The 23,098-nt window shown below is 49.2% G+C and overlaps 1 protein-coding gene across 10 annotated transcripts in view; it reads left to right on the plus strand.

The window, feature by feature from the left end:
• BEND7 (BEN domain containing 7) overlaps window positions 1-16,597 on the plus strand; it is a 78,248-nt gene extending 61,651 nt beyond the window's left edge. For 4 of the 10 annotated variants that reach the window (XM_029955133.1, XM_029955141.1, XM_029955134.1 and 1 more), the window contains exons 6-8: window positions 5,431-5,550; window positions 13,684-13,737; window positions 15,133-16,597. In XM_029955133.1, the coding sequence (XP_029810993.1) occupies window positions 5,431-5,550; window positions 13,684-13,737; window positions 15,133-15,182 (224 nt within the window). In that variant the 3' untranslated portion in view covers window positions 15,183-16,597. Of the gene's footprint in view, window positions 1-5,430; window positions 5,551-13,683; window positions 13,738-15,132 lie in introns of those variants that run through there. The other 6 variants (XM_029955139.1, XM_029955136.1, XM_029955137.1 and 3 more) reach the window with 6 other exon arrangements.
• The last annotated feature ends 6,501 nt before the right edge of the window (window positions 16,598-23,098 follow it).

Below are 23,098 nucleotides of genomic sequence, written 5' to 3' on the forward strand. Positions count from 1 at the left end.
GCCTTTAAAAAGCCACACCATATTCTGCTTTTCCCAGTGAAGGGAGCCAGGAAAATCCAAATGGAGAGTCCTCTAGGAACCATTGTGCGAAGAGACAGCCATTTGGGGAAGGCGGCCAATCCCTTCTGTTCCCAGCATGTCACATTCAGACACACCATCCACCGCCTGTTCATTGATGATTACATTAAATGCGTTCCCAGGGAGGGATCTGCTCAGCCACCACCAGCTTATTCATTATTTATATACAATTAAAGGGCACGGTTCAGATGAACACAAGCATATGAGAAAAGTCATTCTTCACGTACAGATCAAATTGAACATTTGTCATTTCCCTAGTGACTTAACATCCTCTTTGTACCTTGGGACCTCAAATTGTATTAAGCACAGGAGATGCCCTAACTCTTTTATTTAGTTTAGTTGTTGGCCTTAATCCGCTTGTTGGGATTATTTGGACTTGTTTAAAATTAGCCCTTGCTTCTCCTTACTATATTAGAATGGAGAAGAGGGAAATTTCTTTTTAGTACCCATTGCATTCTAAGGATGAATGCAAATTGTTCTATGATTCTTAATGACCCACTATTAACATAGTAGGAAACCCAGTGCATTAATGCAATGCCTCTTTTCACATCATTACTCCTAATGGAACTGTTACCGAGATAATAGCTTGACCTTTAGCTACAGAATCAGACGGCAAAATATATTCCGCTTATTGGATACCTCTATTCACATAGCATATTGAGCATTTTCGGATCAATACGACAATCTTTCGGTCTTGTTCTAAGATTCTCATGTGCGCGTGTCACAGAGTCTAGGATTGCATCTTCGGTAGATAGATTTGAGGTAAAAGTCTCTTTTAAGTTTGACTGTAATCCATGAAACAGAAGGTCAGTAATACGCCCAGTGGACATACTTGTTTGTATGGGTATTTTTCGAGAGGCTAATGCTATGCCTTCAAAGGCCTCAGACACAGACCCAGGAGACAGAGACATCCCTGGCTTCTTTCTATTGTACACAGATAAATTTCATTTTTTTAATTTTTTTTTTTTTTTTTTGAGAGAGGGAGAAAGAGACAGACAGAGTGCTAGTGGAGGGAGGGAGAAAAGACACAGAATCCTAAGCAGGCTCCAGGCTCTGACCTGCCAGCACAGAGCCCTGCAAGATCACAACCTGAGCCAAAGTCAGACACCTAACCGACTGAGCCACCCAACCAGGTGCCCCTGGCCCTGGATAAATTTTATCTGAAAAAAAAGAACAGTAGCCAGAAATTGTCGCCATTTTAGTGGGTGGCAGTATTTGAGCCCAAGATTAGATTAGAAAGATCTGCTGAGAAGCCCCTTAGAGAGAGAAAACATTCCAGAGCATTTCCTTTGGTTCTCCTAAACTTGGTTGTTGACACTGCCGTACATGCTTGCTGGGAGTCATTCTCCTGTCGGCATAATCCACATCGACTTTGCCATTTGGAACCGCTCCTTGCTGGTGTGTGCTAATTTGGACGCATGCATTTCACAATCTAAGAGATGAGGGGCTTTGGGACTCCTGGGTGGCTCAGTTGGTTAAGCATCCCACTTCAGCTCAGGTCATGATCTCTTGGTTTCTGAGTTCGAGCCCCACGTCGGGCTCTGTGCTGATAGCTCAGAGCCTAGAGCCAGCTTCAGATTCTGTGTCTGCCCCTTCCCCACTCACGCTCTCTCTTGCTCTTAAAAGTAAGTAAATATTTTTTTTTAATTTTAATAAATAAAAATAAAGAAAAGAGGGGTTTCTATGGAAATGAATAATATTACAGGGAGGGAGATGTGTACCTGGTATGGTGATACGTAAGGCTGTTTTTGTGGTACACATTTCGTATAAGCTGAATAGCATGCTAAACGCAATTAATTATTCTCTTCCCTTCGTTAAAATAGGACTTCGAGAACCTTTTGGCAACTCTCTGATTAGGAAATGTTACTGCAGGCATTTGGATGTAATACAGCCTTGTTTCTTGAACTATATTCTATGAATTTAAAACTTCCTACTAAAAAGAGGTCTTTCTACCCCTGTTAGTCTAAATTCATGAGCTCTTATAATGGCTGCCGGTAGAAACAAAACTGGAAAGTACGCTTGTTCGGGGAAACTAGAAAAATGAAGACCCTTGAAGGGGTCTAGAGACTGGCAGGGGAGATTCAAGATCACACCTAGCCCCCTGGGGATGCCACGTCCACTGCATCCCTCCGGAGGGGAGCCTGGCTGCTCGCCCACGTCCGCATGCCATGTCTTGGGCCTGGTTGACACCCCCACCCCCAGCCCACCCCTTGATCCTTAGTTCTGCTTCCCAGTCATCGCCCTCCCTCTGCTCCACCGGGGTGGACCCTCTCCATCAAGGCTCGGCTCTCAGCTGCATGCCTTCCTCCTGCTCTCGAGTCCTTCTGGCACCTTGGGGGGCTTCACTGTCCTCAGAAAGACCCACCTGGCCTTCTAGGCACATCACGGCTGGCCCTCATCCCTGGCGACCACGCCGTCACCTTCTCCCCCAGCGCCGCCCCACCGCAGCTGCTCTCTGCGCCCACGTGGCACTCAGTCGCCCTTACTCTGGCAGCTCCTTGCCATCCCCACTGCTAGTCCGTCCATTCCCCGATCCCCAGAGCTTTTGTCCAAGTGTGTGAGCCTCTCTCTGGCTTTCCTTCCTTCCCGGATTTGGGTAGGAAACGGGAGAGTGCAGAGAGCAGGGGAAATGAATTGCAGCCAGCATCTCCAAGCGCTTTACACCCCACCCTTCTGCCGGAACCGTCCAGCGATGTCCTTCCCTGGCCGGTCCTGCCGTCCGGTGGTGCCACTCCCAGTTCGAGCTGCAAGATGCCCACAGGACTGCAGCCTTCTCTTCTGCTTGGCACCCTCATGTCCTCAGGCTGCGGCCGCCCCGTTCCTCTTGTCAGAGGCAAGTCCGCACCGTCCCCACCCTCTCCGTGCCCCTCGCCGTTGCGACACTGAGGTCTGGAGGGACCGCCCCAGCCTGTGCCACTTCAGAATCCACTCCATCCTCCATCCCTCTGGGCTCACAGGGGGGAGGCTTCTTCCCGTTCGAGGACAACCCCCGCCTCTGGACCCCACCGCCTCCGTCCCTCCGGCAGGGTTCCCGGACTGCCTCCTGCCTCCTCCGGAAGGCTGCTGCTTCCCCCGCCTGTAAACCAAGCCCGTGTGTCCCCCCCACCTGCAGCCCCTCATCTCTTCCTTCCCCCACTGAACCCCGGTTTTTCTGGAATGACCTTTGTGCCACCCACCGCTCCCTTGAGGACCTCCTGTGTCACTCCAAGAACCGCCCTGGACCCTCTCTCTTGCTCTTCAGACTGTTGTCTGTTGTCATTAGCACCCCTTGCCGTCTTTACAAGGCCTCACTTCCGGTTCTCCTGACTCAGCCACGCCTGTGGCTTCATCTCCTCCCAGCTGGGGCTCCCTCTGGCTCTGCCCTCAGCCCACCCTGTTCCCCGGCTGGGTTCTCGCTGGCCACCGTGTCTTCTTGTCCTGATCACCACAGAGAGGGATGTGCCTCCCAGGCCCAGATCTTCTGCCTGGACCCCTTCCCTGAATCCAGGCTTCTGTGCGGAGCTATCTGCTAGCCATCCCCCACGTGGGTGCTCTGCAAACACCCCAAACCAGCATGGCCCAAACCAAGCCCCGGACAGCCCGCCTTGCCCCGCACACATGCCCTCGCTCCCGCATTTGCCAGGTCATAGGATTCCCCAGAACGCCAGTTCTACATACCCTTCCAGTCACCCCGCCACCTTCCCTCGCGCTGCCCTAACACAGAGGACGGCAGTGGCTTCCTGCGGGGGACCCCCTCCCGTTTCCTCTTCCGGACCTAGAGCCCCCCGCTTCCCTTCCACCGTGTCCTCCACAACTGGACCCGCGACCCTGTGAATGGGCTTCGTGCTTCTTTCAAATGACTTGCTCGCAGTAAGTTTCTAGGAGCAGGAGTCTCAGCGCCCAGCTTGACAGCTGTAAGCCCCTGGCGCTGTACTAACCACCTCATTTCCCAAAACGGTTCTGCCATTTATGCCAACAGTGACGTGTGACTGTGCCAGGCCCCCCCCCCCTTTAGCCGTGTTATTGGCTTAACATTCACTGTGTTTCCAACTTAGAGATACGGTGTGTTTTGCAGTTCTTTGGTTTATATGTTGGCTGAACATTTTTCCTAGATACACTTTGTTCATCTATAGAGACTTCTGAAGTTGCTTTTTTATTTGAATGAACTCTTTTCGGGGAGGTGGTAAATATTGAAACTTTTCAGTCGTATTTAGCGCAACTAGCTTTTCTCATTCCAAGGAAATGTTTCTTTTTCATTCAATAGAAATTTTACAGTTTGGGGGCACCTGAGTGGCTCAGTCAATTGAGCATCTGACTTCAGCTCAGGTCATGATCTCATGGTTCATGGTTCGAGCCCCGCGTCGGGCTCTGTGCTGACAGCTCAGAGCCTGGAGCCTGCTTCAGATTCTGTGTCTCCCTCTCTCCCCCAGGTTTATATAGTTGAGTCTGTCAACATTTCCCTTTGTCATTTCTTTCTTAAAAAGAAACCTTTAAAGCTTTAAAACCACCAGTATTTTAAAAGCCAAGAAGGCAGTGAGTGTAGGTCTTGCCCTCACGGGGAGCAGGTAGAAAAGACGGGAGTGGCACTCAGGAGTGAAGGGAGTCACAAAGGTCCACGCAGCTCCCAGACGCATGGTGCGGCTCTCAGAAGGCCACTGTCCTGTCTCGCTCTGGTCCCCTCACACGACTCTCTCCGCGGTCCCCTCCGCGCTTACCAGGGAGCTCTCCTCAGTGCTGGCATAGCTCGCAAGAGGCTGACTCAAAGTACAAATGGGGACTGTCATTAAGACACAACTGCACGGGGGTAGCTGGGGGCGCTCAGTCGATGAAGCTCCTGACTCCGTTTCGGCTCAGGACATGATCTCACCGTTTGTGAGTTCAAGCCCTATCTTGGGCTCTGTACCTCTTGGGATTCTCCCTCCCTCTCTCTCAAAATAAACAAACTTAAAAAGACACAACGGTATTATTATCAAGCACTGACTGAGTTAGGAATCACCACGAGTACACCATTTTTCTATGTAATCTCGCATAAGATCAGATTTAACAAAGTAATATTTGCTGAATTTTTTCATGGGGCCAGTGGACCCAAGGAAGCATTTTCCTCTCCGCCCGTAAGACACGTATCCATGGGTGTGGAGTCAGTGGACAGAGCCCCCTTGTATGTTATAGCTGCTTTCATTCTGAAGTGCAGTGCACTGGGTAGAAGCAGGGCCCCCGCCAACCTCCGTCATGTGGGTATTGAAGACACGTGCTGCAGAACTAACATCTTCTAGAAATACACTTTTTTTTCTTCTTGGGATATATTCCTATTTCAGATATGCATGCTTTTTTTATTTGCTAAAGTATTTAACAATATTTCACGTTTTCTTTCAGTCTTCACAGAAAAATACTGTACCGCTAATCATGTGGATAAACTTCCTGGCCCGAGAGACTGGGTACAGATCCTGCAGGATCAAATTAAACTGGCCCGAAGAAGGTTAAAAAGAGGCTCAGGTATGAGTAAGCTGCAAGGAAATAATTGCAGAAGCCCTCTATTGAAATCCTGGATGGTACAAAATACAAATCTTTGCTCAAGGGTATTTTCACTGTCTTTTTGTCTTCTGAAGGGAAAGCTCTATCTAATGTGCTATGGTTTCTAGTTTCAAGTCTTAGGCAAATGAATTTGGAAATTCACCTGAAAATGAAATAGCAAAAATTATGTCAGGCCGTTTAATTTTAATAGTATAAATGAAGAAGATGGCCCATCTCATTTGTGGCCTTACGGGTCTCATCTGTGAGACTGGGTCTCTCCTTAGTGATTTCCTTCTATTTGTTATTGATTTTTGTGTGTTTGGCTCTACGTGGCTTTGTAGAAAAAGTACCAGCTGCTTAAGGTAAAAAAAAAAATAATAACAACAATAACCCTCCTACCAGAAACACCACATGAAATAGGTTCAGTCAAGTGTGTATTTTTCAAATCTGGCTTTGGTGATTCTAAGAGTATTTTAGTTGAATTATGACTATTTGGATTTGGTCATTTGAGGCCTCAAATGACCGTGAGCCAGTTTCCCAGTGAAGAATCCATCTGAGGCCAGGTTTTTACCATCCACACACCTCTAAAGACTATTTTTAAAATAAACAGGGGCACCTGGGTGGCTCAATTAGTTAAGTGTCTGACTCTTGATTTCATATCAGGTCATGATACCACAGTTCATGAGTTCACGCGCAGAGCCTGCTTCTGTAAAGCAGCCATCAGGACTCAAGTATTTAGCTGTGGATGATTTTTTTTTAATTATTAAAATCTTCCTTTCCTCTTTTTTGTTTAGCCATTTGCTTCCTTTTATACTAATTGGTGCTCTTTATAAAGAGCAGTGGGCCACTGACACGTGTCACTGGTGGACACGTGTCATAGCGTCAGGGCCACAAGCTGAGGCCGAGGCTGGGCGACCTGGTGCTCCGCTCCCTCTGCTCTTCTCCAGCCCCGGGCCTCGGGCAGGTCACGGTCCCCGCCAGGGCTCCGTGTCTCTCTCGAGACGCAGCCAGAAAACTAGAGCCTGCTTCACAGCTGTCGTGAGGTCCCAGACATCTGCCGACGTGAACAGGCCCTGTGAGAACGTATCGGTGCGCGGGGGCGCCAGGGGCCTCCCCGGGTCCAGGTCGGGGGGCGGGGCGTCCCCTCTGCTCCTGTCGTCCCAGCATAACGGCTACTGACGCCTCTGCGCCCGCGGACATTTTCGGGCTTGGCGGGTAGACCATCCGCTCCCCTCCCCCCAGCGCTCTCCGTTTCCTCTGCTGCCTTTTTCTTCATCTACAAACCACCGCAAATAAACGCAGGGAGGTACGGGAAGGACGGGTCCGAATTCCCAGCCCCCATCTGCCATCTGCAGACTCCTGGGACCGTCTCTGAGCCTCGGGCTCCCCATCGATGCAGCGAGGCCGATGCCTGCGTGTCGGGTTTTCAGAGTCAGGATCAGCAGTGCTAAGTTTGCCACCAGCACAGAGCTGCCGTGGGCTGCTCAGCAAGTGTTCGTGCCCTCACCCTCCTGGCCTCTGCCAACCCAAGACAGAGCAGGACTCCTCCTTCATCCCTACCATTTCTTTTTTTTTAATATATTTTTTAATGTTTGTTTATTTTTAAAGACAGCACATGCATGTGGGAGGAGGGGAGGGAACCCCAAGCAGGCTCCTCCCTGTCAGCTCAGACCCCAGCGTGGGGCTCGATCCCACAAACTGGGAGATCATGACCTGAGCCAAAATCAAGAGTCAGCGTCTTAACCGACTGAGCCACCGGGGAGCCCCTGTCCCCACTGTTTCTTAAAACCACTACTGTCTCTTTTTCTGGAAGGTGCTGGTCAGATTTCCTCCAAAGGGTTTGCATTTCCTGAGTTGGCTTCCCTGACCCATTTAGAACCCACTGCGTTTTGCCCTCCGGCCCGCACCCCTACCCACGCGCTTGCGTTCACGAGGGAGACAGGATTCCCTTTCTGTTACGTCAACACTGCACCTGACCTGCATGTTGATTTTGACTCTGTCAGATCTCATCCGTCTTGAAAGTCTCTTCCCCTGGGTTCTGGGGTCTCCCTGTCTTTGCCTGTCCTCCTGGTTCTCCAGCACCGCTTTCCATTTAATCCATGGCCTCCTCCTTTGGTCTAATCCATGGTCTAAACCACGTGGTTTGCTTTCTGTTCCTGGTGCTGTTCTTATTCTAAAGCCTCAGCCGGGACTTGAACTGCCCCGCCATGGCTGGCTCACCAGCATGCAGCTCCAGATGTGGCCATGTCCCCAGACCCTAGACTCCATTCTCTGAGAATTACATCTGACGTGCTCCAGCCCTGATTAAACACTCCTAGCTTCCTTTCTTCCCCAAATACTATCCCTTCTACACGCCCCTCCCGCAAGGCCTGCGGGGGCCCTAGACAGGCTAGTCCCGCCCTCCTGCCTGCCTCTCCTCCTACCAGAGGACGACATTCCAGTCTCCTCCTCTGCCCAAGAGCCCCTCCGGAGCAGAGTCTGCATCCCAAATGTCTAGAATGGCGTGTGGCACATCGTGGACACACAAGAACAGTTGTTGAATGAGCCAGTGAATCAACTGATGGAAAAGAAGGGACAATAATCCCCACCAAAAAGGTCTTTCTTGTTTAGCACAACCTGGTTGCATGAGATCCTGGACAATATTCTTTACGCACCTTACTTGACATTCAAATACTTATTCCATTACCCCCCACCCGGAACCCACAGGGTGGCAACATCCCCAAGCTCTGTGCCAGGGACAAGGTCCCTAGGACTCTGGGGACACCTGTGACCACCTCCGTGGTCGTCCTGGGTGCCCCTTCGTTCCTGCTCAAGTCCGTTCTCTCATTTCCTTCTCCACCTCCCCCCTCCTTAGCCCCCTCCCACTTTCCTCTCTTCTCCCTTCCTCCCCCTCAAGGTTGAGAGTCTTGTGTCATGGCGGCCTGAGGTCGCACAGGGTAGATTAAGGGAGTAGCAGCTAGGAAGTAACTTCCCGCTAGTGGGTGTCTCCTCCCTTCCTGTTCCAGCCGCCTGCCGCCTCTGCCTCACTTGCCTCCCAAAAGGCCGCCTTTAGTGACTTTACCCTCCTTAGACTGGTCTCCAAGAAAAGGGTCAGGGTGAACACTCTGTTTTACAGTTGAGTGACAGCTGTGACAAAGAGAACTGCACGGTAGATACACAGCAACTAACCCCTGTTGAGCCCCAATGCTGTGTTGGTGCCGTGTCCCCTCGGTGCTATATCCCAAATCATATTTCACCAGAATGGTGTCTTTGCTAGTAAGTATCAAGATGGTCTTGTGCTGCCCAAATTCTGCCTTGGCAATCTTGCTGCTTAGGTGCGGAAGAACTTCATTTACCTGTTGATTTGTGGGGGGAGATGGCTGAGGCCCCAAACCCAAAGACGCTACGTAGAGTAGGCAGGCTTGAGAGAAATCTAAAATCTGCCATAGTGAATTTAATACTGAATTTAATACTCTGAATTTAATACTGAATACTGAATTTAGTACTGTGTAAGCACAGAAGAGAGGAAAAGGGCCCAAGTCCCCCCAGGAAGCAGCCACCCGGCTCCCTCTCGGTTCTTCCACACGCTGGTCCCAGTGCTGCCGCCAGCATGTGGCCCGGGGTTGGGCCGCATATTCCCGCCCCCCTGCCTGCTCCGCGGGGGGGGGGATGGGGGGTGAAAAATGCCTGGAACAACTTGGGAGCTTGAGGGAAAAGGAGTGTGTAAACCCAGAGTACTGATGCTACCAGTTCAGGTACCGCAGGGTCAACTCGGAGGAAGGAAGGGGCCTCTGTGCCGCAGAACACGTGACTCCCGCTGAGGAAGAGGACTGCAAGTCCCGAGGGGACCTGAAAAGTCTAAGTTTGAAGAGAAACCTCTGAGGGGAGGAGATGCGGAAAGTAGAGAGAACACTGAGTATAATGGGAGCGGGCCACGGAAGGCTATTCTCAGGCGCACCGAACCAGCTTCCTGCTGTTTAAGGGGGAACCGCAGGCCCAAACTAGTCTCTTGTGCCAGGTCCCCACCAAACCGGGGCTTAAGGCCTCACTCAGTCGCACAGAAATGGAGTTTGAACTGGTCAGTGAGGAGTCTTCTGGTCAGCGCCATTAAGCGCCCTGTCACATGGTCCCTCACCATCTCCCAGAGCAAGAGGAGGTGACCCACCTAATAAGGCCGTTTGTCCCGAAGGAAGCTGGCCTTGCCCGAAATAACCGTTTGGGTTTTGTTCTGGGTTTGTTTTTTCTGTTGATGACCTCCTTGTCTATCTTCTAAAACCTTTCGGTTTGCTGGAGCCCTGGGGAGCTCCCTCCGGCTGGCCAGATGGGCGCCGCCTGATTCATGAGTCACTTCACAGGGCCGACTCCATCTTCACATGGACTCCGTTCAGTTGTGGTTTTTAACACTGGAAATGGGCCGCATGGCCAAAATGGGAAGTTTGCCTTAAACTTTGTTTCCTCTTTGTGAGGTATTCTGGAAACCTCTTCAACGTGTAGTTCAACGTATAGTTTTATACTTTCATTTTCTTTTTAGGTTTATTTAGAGAGAGAGGGGAAGGAGAGAACAAGCAGGGGAGAGGCGGGGGGGATATGAAGAGGGCTTTGTGCTGACAGCAGTGAGCCCAGTGCGAAGCTTGAACTCATGAACCGTGAGATCGTGACGGGAGCCAGTCAGGAGTTGGATGCTTAACTGACTGAGCCCCCCTGGTGCCCCTACACCATCCTTTTTTTTTTTATTAATAGTTTATTGCCAAGTTGGTTTCCATATAACACAACACCATTCATTTTTTTAACAGAGAGAGGGAAAGATCCATTTATAAAAGCTGGTTAGGAAAAAAAAGTTAATCTTGATATAAACTTGTGTTTGACAAGTTAAGAACAACTGTGTTTCCTCATCCTCTATCTTTTGTCCACAACCACACCATTTTTTTCCTACCGTTAGATGCAGAGACCAATGGCTGTGAGCTCTGGTCTCCATTCCCTTCCGTGCCTCCCACCCCCACCCCAGCGCCCACACACGCACACAGTGAGGACGTTCCCCCACGTTCCTGGTTCTCTTTCCCACAGAGGGGCCAGCGGACACAGTTCTTAACCATCCGGCATCTGTACTAGTAACTCACGTGACACACACATGTCGCACACGCGCGCCTGCCTCAGCCCAGCGGGTCCCGCCTGCAGCCCCGCCCCTTCCTGCGGGAGCGCCCTGTTCTCTGGGCATCATTATATTCGATTCAGGACACTTTCACGTCTGACCACGGATCCCCTAGATATTTGTGATGGGCGCCTGGGCATTTCTCTACCTTTCTGCCAGGTCCCTTCTGCATCTGAGGACAAAACTAGCCCTCAAATACCAACCCAGCTAGACCGGATGTCAACACATCAGCAGTGACCCACCACATAGGCTCCATCTCCTGATTTTATCAAAATTCTATTACACTTCGCCCTCCTCAAGCGCCATCAAAGTGGGACCCTCACAAGATGGAAAATAGACCCCCTCGCCTTTCCTTCCTGAGGCTGATGGGAACCGAGAGGCCAGGATCAGTGATGTTGTTCCCTCTCGTGTTTTTGTCTTGTTTACTCCCCGTCCAAACGGTAACACAGACAGCGTCTCGCAGACGTTCCACAACCTCAGCCTTATGTGTCATATTTGGCTCAACTCCTAGAGTTAGGTACAGACTCTAGCCGGGCAAGCTCATGAGCTCTCTGCCCAAGGAAGCCCAGACCGCCTCTAGGAAGGAGAAGTGTCCCATCCAGATCTGAAAGGCTGTCGTGTGACGCAGACAGAAAGTCATTCGGGGCTCTCGTCACGGGTAATAATGTTTTTCTGTAACTGGCATGATTTCCCCTCCCAGTGCGGATTTTTATCATTTTCATTACATTATTTCCTCAGAGCTGAAGTCACAATTTTTTATTTGTGTTAGATCTAAGAGTAAAGCTGTCACTGCTATTAAATTTTTATTGGACTTGCTCAATCTTTTCTAAATTTCACAACTTGACTGTCACCGGAGAAGAAAGACCGTGAGCTTGTGGTTACAGACAGATGTTATAATTAAATTTCAGCAACACAGCCACGTTCTTCATCCATGACACTTGGCCCCGTGCGTGCGGCTAGCACACACTAATTTACATATAATAATTTGTCTGTTTTTCAGATGTGTGTGTTCTGTTCTTCTTAAAGCACAGAATTGCATAGGCCTGGGTTTTAAAAGCGGGGATGGCTGAATTACAAAGGGAAGGGCTTTGTTAGAACTACATAGAAGATCATTTTACATGTAAAGTGGAGAAAGTTACTAAAGTATAAAATGAACTAGAAATTGGAGATTTAAAAAAAAATTAGCTCATAGTGATGTATAGTGATGTCTATTTGGATTATTAATAGCAAAGAGATTAAGAGCCCAGGCATGGACCTGACTGACTCACTAGCTGCATTCCTTTTGTCTCTCTCTCTCTTTCTCTAAGTTTGTTTATTTATTGTTTTTAGTCATCTTTATAGCCAGCTTGGGACTCGAACCCACAGCCCTGAGACCAAGAGTCGCACACCCCACCAAGCCAGCTGGGCACTCCAGATTACCTTAGTCTCTTAACCTCTCTCTATCCCAGTTCTGTTGTTAAAATGGATTTAAAACAGGCCTGCCTTGTAGGGTTTTCTAAGCGTTACATGACACGATGGACATAAATTGCTTGGTGAACGGTAAACATCTAATAAACGGTGGTGGTCGCTGCTCTTGTTATTATTGCTGAAGGCTTTTTAAAATCCTGGACAATTGAGGAACTACCACGGAGCTCGTCTCCCCACTCAAACTCACTCAGACCGGTTAGAAGAAAATAATGCCTCTTAACGAAAAATAACACAAGTTCACTATTTTTTCAATATATGGAATGATTTTAAAAACCCAAAGGATAACATTGTAAAGGCCTATAAGCCTTTCATCCAGAGAGAAATGCTGTTAACATTTTAGTATGTCCTGTACTTCATCTATAAACCTATTTTAAAATGTTTAATCTTTCCATCGATCCTAGCGCTTGAATCGTATCTTATTAAATATTCACCTACAACATCGCTTTAGAGGAGAAGAGTAGACATTCTTCTCCATCCCAAGCTGGTCTTGACCATGGTGTCTCCGCTGGGCATTTTCTTTGTGGTGGATTTAGCAGGTCGGCAGACAGTGGTGTGTAGCGATCTGAGGACAAGGTGTTAGAGAACCAACTGGAGTGGAAACCTTTCAACGTCTCCAACCACATCTGACCCCAATCGTGTCTGAAGCCAGGGCAATAAAAGCAGCCACATTACGGGCTGCTGGGAAATGGCGGCCCCACGTGCCTGGCCTCCCGTGCGCATGTGCAGGCAGCACGAGGTGGCGGGGAGAGGAAACCGGCCCCGGGACGTGGGGAGCTGTCGCCAAAATTCTCCACTTGGCCAAAATGAAATGTTTTGACCCATCCGCAGCGTGCCGGGGATTCTGTCGGGCCCATCGGTTATCAGGAGAAAAATGAGCACTTTTCTTTTTTGTACTTAGTGGAAGGTTTTCTCTGACTGAAGGATCTGCCTTTGGAAAACCCTTAAGGAGATTAAAACACATCAGACATGAGCAGAGGTTTGCCTTTTGAAACGCAGTTGTGACAAATCTTTTGAAGATACACTTATTCCATCTGACTTTTCCCTATGACTGAACTCAGGCCAATGTCCAGTCATCTCCAAAGAAAGGCTGATTCTCAGGATTTCCTAAGACTCCCTCACAGGGTTGCTTAGGTTGGTTCTGGAAATGACCAGGGGAAATTCTGCCACAAAGATTCACTGACCTCTGTGCCTTTGATGATCATATTTAAGCAATTCACCCCAGACTCTGGGAGATTTGTGTCCCTGCAAACAGGTGAAAGTGAACTGAAGTCATCAGTGATCATTAGAATAAGGTCCACAAGACAGCAAAAAAAAAAACAAAAAACCTCCTATCATTATCTTTTTTTAAAATGTTTGATTTAAACAAGGGTACTAAAATCTGTAATGCCAACAGAAGCTGAAAAGGGGAAAGAGAGTCGAATGTGTTATGCACACTGGAGTTTTGACACTGTATCACTGTATTCGGCAAAATGAATGTGCCCCTGAAACTAACGAGATCCGTGTTTTGTGTTTGCCACCAGCAGAGGTAGCGGACGGTGACGAGAGACTGGACGGCATTTCTCTACCACCAACAGGTAACACACATTTACGTTTTCATCACTCGCTGGAAAACACAGCCCCTGAAAACATTTGCATTGAAAACGTGGGTCACTTCAGAGACGCACAGGCTTGAGCGACTGCCCCGGGCCCAGCCCCTGGGAATCAGAGCTTCTCAGTGCCTTGTGCTCAGAGATATTTTTACATGGAGTAGGAAAAGCCCCGTTTTCCTCACACCCTGTCTCATAGTCTCAAAAACCTCAGAACAGCAAGTCCTAAGAACTTGGGGTCACAACATCATACCTCCTCAAACCTGCAGACATTGAACAGGAAATGGTATTTCTTTTTGGAGCAAGGGCCACCAGTTCTGCGATGACGTTCATGTCCGTTCTGTCCCCGTCCGACGCCCCCATAAGGGTTTGGAGAGGCAGTTGGTCAGTCATTGCGCTTCATTATAACGGGCAGCCAACGAATACGGTGTTTTAACCGAGTGACTGAATAAGCCAGTCCGTCTAGCGTGGGTGCACATTCCTAGTTCTAGAACCAGATCAGCTGACCAGAACATGGTAAGCCACAGCCCCATTATTTGACTGGGACCCTGGCCTCCCGCCTCAGCACTGGCTCCTCCCCCAGGAGCCCAAGGGACAGAGGTCTGATCAGTTTGCCACGTGATCATTTATTCCCTCAGCAGTTGTGGGGACTCTTTACCGAAGGCCCTCACAAAACCACCTGCAGATTCTCTGCCCGCCAAACCCAGACACCCCAAAAACCCGCTCTAAGTGAAAACGCAATTCCAGATTTGGGGTGGCAAGTTTTAAATAGAAGCTGGCAAATCTAAGTGCAGTCGCCAGCGTCTGTAGGAACCCGGCTAGGTCGGGGGTGCCTAGATGGCACTTGCCCCGGGATGGCGAGGAAAGCAGCGCTCACGGGGGTAGGACGGACGTGGGTGAGCGACCCTCAGCACGATGAGAAAGCTCAACCCTGTCAACGATGCCGAACTTCCTCGGTCACTGCGTAGCTAAGCAACAGATCGATGGACAAACAAATGAAATGAGCCAGCGGGTGCAGAAAGGACCTGCTTCTATCGAGTTCTTACCAGATACACGGCTGTTATGTAAAAGGGATTTCTCTCCTGCATTTATGAATTTAGATCATTGAAATGCATGATCTCTATTGTTCCTTCCCATCGCGTCCTTGCCTGTCAGGACAGCTGGGGTTAGCACCTGGCCCCTCCCATTAGATGCGGGGAATATTATTACCCGTAATGAGACTGTGCGTTTGGGGGGGCAGACTCCACCCCCCAGGGCTCCCAGGGCACGTGTGGCCCGTCCTCGGGTCTTCTGACACCCTGGACCTTGCTGTCATTAGTACTGCTGTCATCACTTGAAGACCATTCCCCTTGAAATAACACCTTTGCATTTTCCTGTCTGAAGATGGAGGCAGAGAGATGTTTCAGATGAGGAAGTGGCACACAGGATGGTAGAACTACCTCATGGAGCTGAAGAGAATGTCAAGGAATCTGAGAAAGAAGGAGCGTTAGAGATCATCTAGTCCCATCCCTTCTTTTTATCCAGTCCTTTTATTTTACAGGTAAAAAAGCCTGAGGCCCAGAAACACTAAATGACTTCCTCCAGGTCTCACAGCTGGCTGGTGGCCTGGCCGGAGCCCGGCCTCTGGACCCGCAGCCACCACACCGCGTAGCTTTCTTATTCCTAAGCCAAAGCCAGCTTTCCTGTGCATGTTTCCTAAAGATCCTAAGAGCTGATGGACGTGCTAATCCCTTTAGGATTCCGTTCCAGTGTCTGTCTTCAATATTAGAATGTCCGTCGATAAGTCTACCCGAAATCCTCCTGTCGTTTCAACTCAGTCACTGGAGTTCTTTCTCAAATCTTGCCCAAGGCCGTGACGCCCTAGCGAAGCCGGTCGGAGGCCGCAGGTCTCTCCCCTAGGCTGCTGATACTTGATACAAATCCCTAAGCAGCATGAGACACCGCACGGCTTATGACTCAGAGGAGGGGGGAAGCAGCTGCCGACTGGGGCTCCGATGTCGCCGTTGAAATCAGAGCCTCTTGCACGTCGCTTTGGGCCCTCAAGTAAAATCCCAGGTCCGGGCAGCGTCACTGAACACAGCGCCGCTCCTGACCCCTCCCTTCCGTGTGTCCCCGTGAGGCGGCCCAGAGGCGAAGTGCACCTTTCTTGTACAGGCGACTCACTGGTGACCACGTCCTTCCCTGGGTTAGCTGAGCTGGCAACAGGTGGTCCTATCTCTAAAGACTGAGCCACAACTTTATTACCCTCTTAAGGTCTTTTTCCGCTTTCCAAATCCATGTGTGCTGGGGAGAGGCAGGAGAGGGGCGTAAATCCTTAAGTGTTTCTGACCTGACGCCCAGGACTGAGCAGGTCAGGGTGCCATTCGGTCCAGGGACATCCGCTCTCATCCACTCCATTCAAGTAGCCTCTGTCTAGCTCCTTGCAAGAGCACGGACGGCTTCTTCAGCAGAAAAACGTAGTTTCCTAATTTTCTGCCCCTCACAACCCTGCCGGGAAGGGCGTCTGGGCAGCTCCCAGGAATCCGCACCGCTCGGTCCTGTGCACCGGTGCCTGTGCTCGGGGAGCCCGTGCTGTGCCAGGCAGGCCGGACCCCGGGTGTGGACGGCGCTCTGGCGACCACGGAGCACCTGGGACTGACTGGGGAGCACTTTGTAAAGAGCAAGGAAAATCCCAACAGTGCTTTCTAAAGTTTACAAAGGAGGCTTCTTGTTTTGAAATAGGGTAGCGCCAGCTGGCCACCCCCTCCCAGGGCTGAGCAGTTTTTGTCACAAATTGGCAGTCTTTTACGTACTTTTAAACAAGTAACAAAAGTACAAGGAAGAAAATAAAAATCAATTTTACCAGTCAGAGATGACCATTATTGGGTGTTTTCCCCCAGACTTTCCTTTATATTTATTTTACTTATTTACACAATTGGAGATCAAAGACATAAAGTTTTGTCTCCTGAGGTTTTTGTTTTGTTTTGTTTTGTTTTGTTTTAACCAAACAAGCATTTTCCATTTTTCACACATATCTTCACCCACGTTCTTTGAATAGCTGCATCACGTTCTCTGGGACAGGGAAAATGTTTTTTATTTAGCCATTTTCTATTCCTGGACAATATGTGAACCTGCCCCAACAGTAACACACATTCATGGACTTCCCTATAAAAATCATCATTACAGGGGTGCCTGGGTGGCTCAGTCGGTTAAGTCTCCGACTTCGACTCAGGTCATGATCTCACGGTTTGTGGGTTCGAGCCCCACATCAGGCTCTGTGCTGACAGCTCAGAGCCTAGAGCCTGCTTTGAATTCTGTGTCTCCCTCTCTCTGCTCCTCCCTCACTCGTACTCTCTCTCTCACACACAAAAATTTAAAAAAAAAACATTTAAAAACATTTTTAAAAAAATCATCATTACAAATTTCTAACATTGCTCACGTAGCCCAACTAAATAAAGCCTTGGCTGAGAAGTGAGTGATTTAAGTATGAAACACGGGCTTCCTCGGCTGGGTTCTCTCCCCACCCCGCGTGCCCACCTCTGGCCCCGTCTCAGAAAACCGTGCAGCTGTGCCCCCCCTCATTGTCCTGTCTCTGTTGTAGGTAATATATTTGACACCAGGAGAGGAAACACGGACGACACAGAGCCAGATTTCACTGCCTAGACTCTCCTTTTAAGGACAGTGATCTTGGGCACGTGTAACTCTCCCGTTTGAATTCCCTCAGAGATGCACGTAGCATTTCAGGTCACGGCCGAGTACAGGTGTTCTGTGAACGTTCCCCGTCACACCTGCAGGGTTTTCTTCTACTTCCTCTGTGCTCTGTGACCATCCGGCCTCCAGTTTGGAGTAAGAGTTTTAGAAACCATTTTTTAAGAGTTGACTCTTGCATTCCCGCCCCGAAGTCCAGCATATGGCCCATTCGGTTCACGGTTCGCTGGAAAGCAGCCTTCTCCTCTCCCTGTCCTTTTCTCTCACGAGCTCAAGGGCACAATGTCGAGTTCTGACGCACATTTATTTTCATGCGCGCTGCGGCGACGCAGCCTGCAGCAGAACAGCCCTTGCTAGCACCAAGGGAGCAGTTGAGAAGGCCAACGTTAACGAGGCCTTCGGAGGCCTGGACGGTGAGAAAGCTGATTGGGGAGACAGGACAGCTCTGGCCGGTTAGATGAAATCACTTGTGACATCAGTTCCTCCCAAAGTAGCCATTTGTAATTGAGTAAGAGCAAATGATGTACCAATTCCTAGGAAAGAGAAACCCCCGAGTAGGTCACATCAACACAATGACAAAATAACTAATTAAAAGGCGAGAAACTCAAAGCAACCAGTGACTCACACGACACCTAACAACTGTTCTCCCCGTCGGCTTACACTGAGCCATCGGTGTGGCGGCCGGTGTGGCGCAGTGGCCAGTGTCCTTAACATGATACACTTGATTCGGCTCCCAATACACTTGCCTTCCGCTTCCCATGAAAGCAACATATGAAAATATGGGTTTATACTAAGTGGTATCTTGCCATGTGGGTGTGTGTTTTATAGAAATATTTACCTCCAGAGTCCCTTCTCCAAAAAGACGGTGACTGTAAACCGATTTTCCTCACAAACACTGCATGGAGACCTCATTCACTGTATAAAGCAAATTACCGTGAAATCTTTGACACTTGACCCAAAGGCCAAACACTGGCCGGAAGGAAATGTGGACTAGAAATGCCCAGCCCGAGGGGGAAACGGTTGTGCTGGTGGTTTCCTACCTTCGCCTGCACTTGCGGAGGCAGAGAGCGGTAGAACCCAAAGTTACTGTGTAGGCGCCCCGTGCAAGGCCCCTGTGCCATGTCCCCCTGGACCTGACCCCGGTGGGGCTCCAGGGCGGCTCAGCGGTCCGTGGACCACCGCTCATCAACCAGAGACGGTAGGCGGCATCCCTGAAATGTGACCAAACTGCTTCTAGGTGTGGCTTGTGGGATCCGTCTAACACACAGACGGCGTCTCCTGTCTGTGTGTCTCCTGTCTGATTTCTGAAGCTGTGAGGAAGGTTCAGAGAACTGTTCCCATCACACCCTAGAGTTATTAGATTTTTACATTTCAGGCCAGTTGGCAGGCCCTTCCCTGAGACCAGTCCTGAGCGGGTAGGCGGGGGGGACACTACACACCAGGGCTTTGGTGTTCTGCGGCGTAGGTTTGCGAAATTTGTCTTCTGCCCCCTCAGAAGGAAATATTTCTCAAGGGCACTGAAAAGATTCATTAGTGACCTTCCCACTCTATTATAGTCAGAGGAGTGTGTTGCTAATAAAGGTACAAACATTTACCTTACAACCGTGGGATCTGTTAAATATGCATCGTGAACCTTCCAAAGCACTTCCTTCCAAGACTGGGCAACAGCTTGGAGTTTTCAGTACTTGAGGAGGGCGTGGGGGCTGTCCACCTCGCAGACAACGTGCGATGCGCCCCACAGATTGGAGGCACATATCACAAAACTGCGACAGTGAAACCGTATTTTGTACATTCAAATTGTATTTGTGTTTACTTACTGTGACTACTGTTCAGACTTTATTCAGAAATCCTTTTTATAGGCTTTCTTAGTAAAAAGAAAAATTCCATATCTATGGATAATGTCTCGATCTTCTGTATATATGTTTTATTAATGTGTAAATATTTAGATTTTTTTAAAATTACTATGTTCTTTAAAAAAATTTCAACACAAGGCTAGTTGTGAAAATGGTGTATAACGTTGTGTTGTGATATCAATTCCCAAGATGCTCTTTATGTCCGTTCCAGAAGAATACAATAAATTACTTTAATTGAACATGCCTGTTCCGTGCCTATGTGCCAGTCCTGTGTTTATGAAGAGGCGTCAGTGCTAATCATTAATTAAAAGGTATTTATTAATACTCTGGTGATCTTACACAGAAAGTCCTATCTCCTTAGGAAGTTAATTTTTAAAAAACAAACTGGACAGCCACCAGAAAGAGCGGCTTCAAATCCAGAAAGCCTCCGGCTCCGCCTGGCAGTCAGACCACGGTCCGCAGCAAGTCCCACAGTAACACTTGAGCATTAAGTGCTGATGGAATTGAAGCCTAATTTTAAATGAATTAGGTAGCTTTATAATCTTCACTTAAAAGGTTAAGCCCTGCTCCTATGGAAACAACACATCAGAAGGACAAATCAATCTTCTCTAATGCAAAGTGGCTGGGAAAACGTAATTGCTTTATTCCCCTCTCTGAACACGGGAGGGCGCTGCTCCTCACCGGGCGCCCTCCCCGCCCCCCCCCCCCCCCCCCCCCCCCCCCCCCCGGAGCACCCCCACTGGTCGGCCAGTTCTCTAGGGGCCTCACCTGGAAGGGCAGCGGGTGGGCGGGGGAGGAGGCCGCAGGGTCAGGACGCCCTCGATCCCACACGTTTAGGTGTCACCCAACTGACAGCCCTAAAGGGCTCTCTCCAGTGCAACGTGAGGACCCCCTCCACGTGGTACCCCAGGAGGCTTCGCCGGAAGGGGGCTGTCCTGTGTCCAGGGACCAGAAGCCAGCTCCCCTCCCGCAGGCCCAGCCTCGCCCAGTGAACGGGACGGCAGCCGGCTCCTTTCCCAGCCGACCCTCAGGTCCTGCTCAGCCACTGATGGAATGCCTACTGCGGGCAGGTGTCGTGTTGGATGGGTCTGGCAGGGAATTGAGGGCAAGAGTGGAGAGGTTGTGTAGACCATCCCAAGAAACTGGGAAGACCCGGGGTTGGGGCAGAAGCAGACACTGAGGCACCCTAAGAGGTCTTGATCAGATGCATATGACGTACTGACCTGTCTGGCAGAAATACATACAAGGCGTCCCATTAAGAAGCTGTTCGAATAGCTACGGATACAAATACCCAAGCATAAGAAAGAGAATCAAGGGGATCTGGTGACTTGCGAGCTTGGGGTGCAGAGGGGAGTGCAGCTCTAAGAGGAGGGGGGCTCTGGCTGGGAGCACAGACAGGGAGGGGCCACTCGGAGAAAAATGTCGTCTAGACAAGTTCAGGTACAGATGTTACTCGATTCATTCATTCAGCACGTGTGTGCTCAACACTTAGGGTGTGCCTGGTGCTGTTCGAGGGGCCGGTGAAGCAGTGAGCCACAGTCCCTTTGCATAGGGGGGTCGCCAGGACGGCCACAAAGCATGAGCCCTGGGGAAACAGCCGCACGGAAGGCTCGGAGTGTTCCTGAGCTGCAGAAGGGAACTTAATCTTAGACCAGGGCTTTGCCGGGGCTAGAGCCCATCAAGACTTGAAGCACCTAACCAGTGGCTCTTGGGGCAGCCACTAGTCTCCCTCAGGTCACAGGCTCAGTCCCTTCTTGTCACGTGCCACTCTCTAACACAGTCCTGCTCAACAACCTGGTTGTTTATTGTCTACTTTCCACCAGCGTCTAAGCCTCCTGAGGTCAGAGATAGGGGATCTTATCTGTAAGTCCTTGAAGAACATTCTCAGGACATCCCTGTCCCCGAGGAAGATTGGGCTGTGACAAACGAAGGGTGTTAGGTACGGCCCTCTCCCTTCTTCTGTCCCATAGTCTCAGATCATGAGCCCTTCTTTTGTCCCTGTTTCGACAGTCTTGGTAAACATCAGAGAAATTGTGTTAATAGATCCGCACAAGACATGCTACGTGCGTGGCCCATGAGAATTTGGTAACTAAAGATGCAGAGCAATGCTTTGAAATTTACACAAATCAACAATGTCTGTACTTTGTAACCTCAGAAGTATGAAATTGATTATCCCCCTAAAATGTATATAGATATGCATATATACATATGTGTATCTATTATCTATTTATGTTTTGTTATTGGTGAAATTAAAAGAACATAAAGGAGTCATATGACACAGCCAAAGAACAGTCTAGAAATAAGGCCCAGGGGGTGTCTGTGCAGTATTGCGATGTCACAAATAGACCTGATACTTAAGGGCCTTTATAATTGCTTTTTTTTTTCTTTGCCATGTTTATCTGTTACTGCTGAGAAATTGAGGGACATTTTAAACCTAACTTTTGAAACTAAGCTACTTTAGATAATTCCTTTAAAATACTTTCCAAAAATGAAAGCTGATATGAACGTGTGAAATGGAGAAACCGGTCAGACACGAGTTCTCTCGACTTCCTGTTGTTCATACCCTCCTCGACGAGGCTGTAACAGACTCAGAAAGTGGAGGGCCCTCGGTGTGAATATGGAGTGAAAATCAATTTTCCGAAGGAAATTGAGCTTCCTAAATTGGTCCAATGAAGTGGTGGACCAACTGCATATTCTGGTAGAAAAATGACTTTCTCGCAATGGAGAGAAAGAATACGTTATAGTGGATGGCACTTACTCCGTATGTTACGGAATTAAGCATCCTCCAAAAGTGATGTTTCTAACCACTGGATAAGGGAAATCAGAAGTGACTCAATTAACAACCCCCACACTAACCCCAACCCCCTTGCAGTGAACACTAACGATGTGTGGTCCTTAAGGGAAATCTTTCACTGTGTGAAGCAATGCTGCTTCTCCCCTCCCCGATTCTCCAGGGGACACAGACCTACGGCTGTGGGCAGCCTTGACCCTTGTCGTGAAGGTTTTGTTTCCACAATTTGCATCAACGCTATTCAAGTATGTTCATCCTGCCCACCTCCACTGTGTCGGGGTTCCTTGGGAGCGACACCCACTGCCCGTCTTTCCCTCACTTTATCCTCATGAGGCGGGCTCCCCAGTGGAAGTGGAGTGGGCATATTTTAACATCAGGCTGACCCCTGGACACTGGCTGCTGCCCATATGAAGTGACAAGAACCAAAACGCACCTTGATCATGCCTAAGCTAGCGTTACAACACAGAGCTTCCGAAAATGAACAAACTCTCCAAGACCAAGAAATGACTTTTGATTGGAAAGTACCCAGTGACTTTGGAGGTGGGAAGGAGGAGGAGGTGGAAGTTGACAAAATTAGTCTGAATTCATTGGACAGATTGAACGCAGGAGAAGAGCCAAGAAATGCTTTGGAAACTGTGAGAGAGATTTCCTCCCCTCTCCTTGGTCCCTCATTTAACCATATTATAAAACTTCAGAAATTGCAGCTGTTGTTTAGAATAGATCAATAGAATGGAATGGGAATTTAAGGAAATTCTTGCCTAGATCGACATATAGCATCTATTAAAGGTAATAACAAAAAGGTCTAAATATAAAGTGGCTCAAATGACACACAGATTTTTTTTCTCTAACTCATCACAGCCCAAAAGCAGGTGGCTGGTCCACAGTGTTGGGAGGCAGCTCTGCTCCACGAGGTCATTCCAGAAACCCAGGCCTGTCTTACTGTTCTGCACCCTCTCGGAGCTGTCCACGTCCATGGGGTCAACCACAGTAATGTGGCTCACAGCATAGGTCTGTATTT

The sequence above is a fragment of the Suricata suricatta genome, chromosome 10 (genome assembly GCF_006229205.1).
Source record: "Suricata suricatta isolate VVHF042 chromosome 10, meerkat_22Aug2017_6uvM2_HiC, whole genome shotgun sequence".
NCBI classification, from domain to species: domain Eukaryota; kingdom Metazoa; phylum Chordata; class Mammalia; order Carnivora; family Herpestidae; genus Suricata; species Suricata suricatta.